Source organism: Halyomorpha halys, unplaced genomic scaffold (genome assembly GCF_000696795.3).
Source record: "Halyomorpha halys isolate HHAL.00 unplaced genomic scaffold, Hhal_1.1 Scaffold1328.1, whole genome shotgun sequence".
NCBI lineage: Eukaryota > Metazoa > Arthropoda > Insecta > Hemiptera > Pentatomidae > Halyomorpha > Halyomorpha halys.
The window spans coordinates 38,026-40,340 of NW_027116249.1; the positions used below are offsets into that span (position 1 = coordinate 38,026).

Below are 2,315 nucleotides of genomic sequence, written 5' to 3' on the forward strand. Positions count from 1 at the left end.
TATTGCCTAAAACATATTAAAAGCTAACGAAAAAGCACAGATCGACCAACATGTATTATTTTCCTGTCTGTTACTTGACAAGGGTTTGTTTTTAGAAATAGTACAAGTTCCAATGACACGATCCCTCGAAAAATCAAACGCGGCACGCCATCAATTTCCTTACCGGGAGAAATAAAATAACTGTAAAAACAGATACTCATTAGTAATATGATTCGAATGGAATTGTTTAACTAAATTGATCTCTTTTCTAAATCATGAACTTGAAAACATTTCTTATTTTTACAACTAAAACCACCACACCAAATTAATAACTAATTTATTTGCGAATGTTTTGTGTTCAAAGAACATTACATTAATAAATTAGGACGAGGCAATTATCGAAAAAATAAAACTGAGAATCCGGGAAAAAAGATATATTTAATAGTCAACGAAAAACTGCTTATTGTCTTTGGTTTTTATATCTATTATAACATAAAAAAGATAATTTACTTGCACTTGTCAATACAAGTTATTTGAGGATGATAAAATGAATATAAAATATATACATAAACTTACAAGAAAGAAAACAATATCAGCTCTGGCCAAAAATAATAAAAAAAAAACTATGCACTTTATATAAAATAAAATTAACAACTAAAATTCAGCGTAACCACCAAATACATATAATTTATATAACCAATATTTTTATATCAGCTGTCTTCAAATAGTACCTAAATTAATAGGTGTTCTACACTCTAATTTAATAGGGCTTGGAATTTAGAGGAGGCAGTGGTTTATAAATGGAAAACATTACCTTTACAAGGAGACACTTTCTTATACTTATAAACTAATTTCCACATGTAAAAAAAAAAAAAATTAAAACAGTATCCCTTAAATAAAAAGTCATTAAATACTTATTTTGGTACTTTGAACAATAAACTGCAGGTATATTCACATCAGGCAGAGAGCTTGCTTCTGCCTACTTAAGCATAGTCTAAAGTTTAATACCGTTGTAATCCATCCAAGTACACATATATCCAAGTACATAAATAGAAACCATTTTTATAAATGCAAAATAAAGCTATAGTATGTATTTATATACATATTATAACTCATTATTTAACCCTATTATTAACTACTGTTTCAGGGAAGAAATGGCCTAGGAAATATATACGTATGGGCTAGTGGTGATGGTGGGGAGGAAGATGACTGTAATTGCGATGGTTATGCTGCCTCTATGTGGACAATTTCGATCAACAGTGCAATCAATGACGGACAAAATGCCCATTATGACGAGAGCTGCTCGTCGACTCTAGCTTCAACTTTCAGTAATGGAGCCAAAGACCCCAATACAGGAGTCGTAAGGAAAATTATTAAAATTAAATTAAATTAACTTATATCATTAAAACTAATATAAAATCCAGTAAAGGACAAATACTGATCTTAAAAATAGGTTCTAGTTCATCATGGCTCTGTTACTAATATCTCTGACCTAAGAACAAATTTTAATTATCAATTCTTCAACCACTCCCATTACTTTTACAATAAAATCTAATAAAATATTTATCTTTAATATTTCTATTAATAATTTATTATGTAACAGGCAACGACAGATCTATATGGGAAGTGTACTACTACTCATTCAGGTACCTCTGCTGCCGCACCTGAAGCTGCTGGAGTTTTTGCTCTGGCTCTGGAAGCTAAGTACGATATTTTAAATAATTACCATAAAAAAATTACAACTGTTATAAAATCTTTTTAAAAATTTAACTGTTATTTATGTTCAAAATATATATTTTATTTATTGTATATTAAATCTTTCATATATATATTTGTCTATGATTATGTTTTTTAATAGATGCATAATTTTTTCAAAAAATTAATTACATTTAACAACTGAAATCAGTGAATCCACTATCTATAAATTCAAAAAAGAGAACTCATTAGTTAATATTTAGTTCTTTTTTTGATTTGAAATATATTCCTTTATAATTAATTAAGTAATAATTAAATTAAATCTGTACCACTACAACCCATAAAGGGTCAGGGGTACAGGACTTAGTAAGGAAATAATGTTACTAGACTAGCGGTTGTGAGAGGAGTTGGCTTGGTCAGAAACATGCTCAATTACCAGATTTTTTATCCAAATAAGAGTACCCACTTCATGAGGCTGGGTGGACCCTGGAGGGGTCCTGAACCCACAGGGCTGACTCATGACTGCAGTGGAACAGAAAATAATTATCTGTCACAGCTGGATTCAAACCCAGGTCCTTGGAGATGATAGTACTGTGGCTTACCATTGAGTTACCCACTCTCACTTTTAAACTATTATATTT

General features: G+C 30.1%; 1 protein-coding gene and 1 long non-coding RNA gene across 2 annotated transcripts in view; one reads left to right on the forward strand and one right to left on the reverse strand.

Moving 5' to 3' along the window:
- LOC136797185 (uncharacterized) overlaps positions 1–2,315 on the reverse strand; it is a 68,837-nt gene that overhangs the window by 34,136 nt on the left and 32,386 nt on the right. The gene's annotated exons all lie outside the window — the stretch shown is intronic.
- The window catches only part of LOC136797184 (neuroendocrine convertase 2-like), a 24,071-nt gene that overhangs the window by 13,432 nt on the left and 8,324 nt on the right, over positions 1–2,315 (forward strand). Inside the window, exons 3-4 of the mRNA XM_067053066.1 lie at positions 1,127–1,339; positions 1,583–1,723. Coding sequence (XP_066909167.1) covers positions 1,127–1,339; positions 1,583–1,723 — 354 coding nt within the window. The remainder of the gene's footprint in view (positions 1–1,126; positions 1,340–1,582; positions 1,724–2,315) is intronic.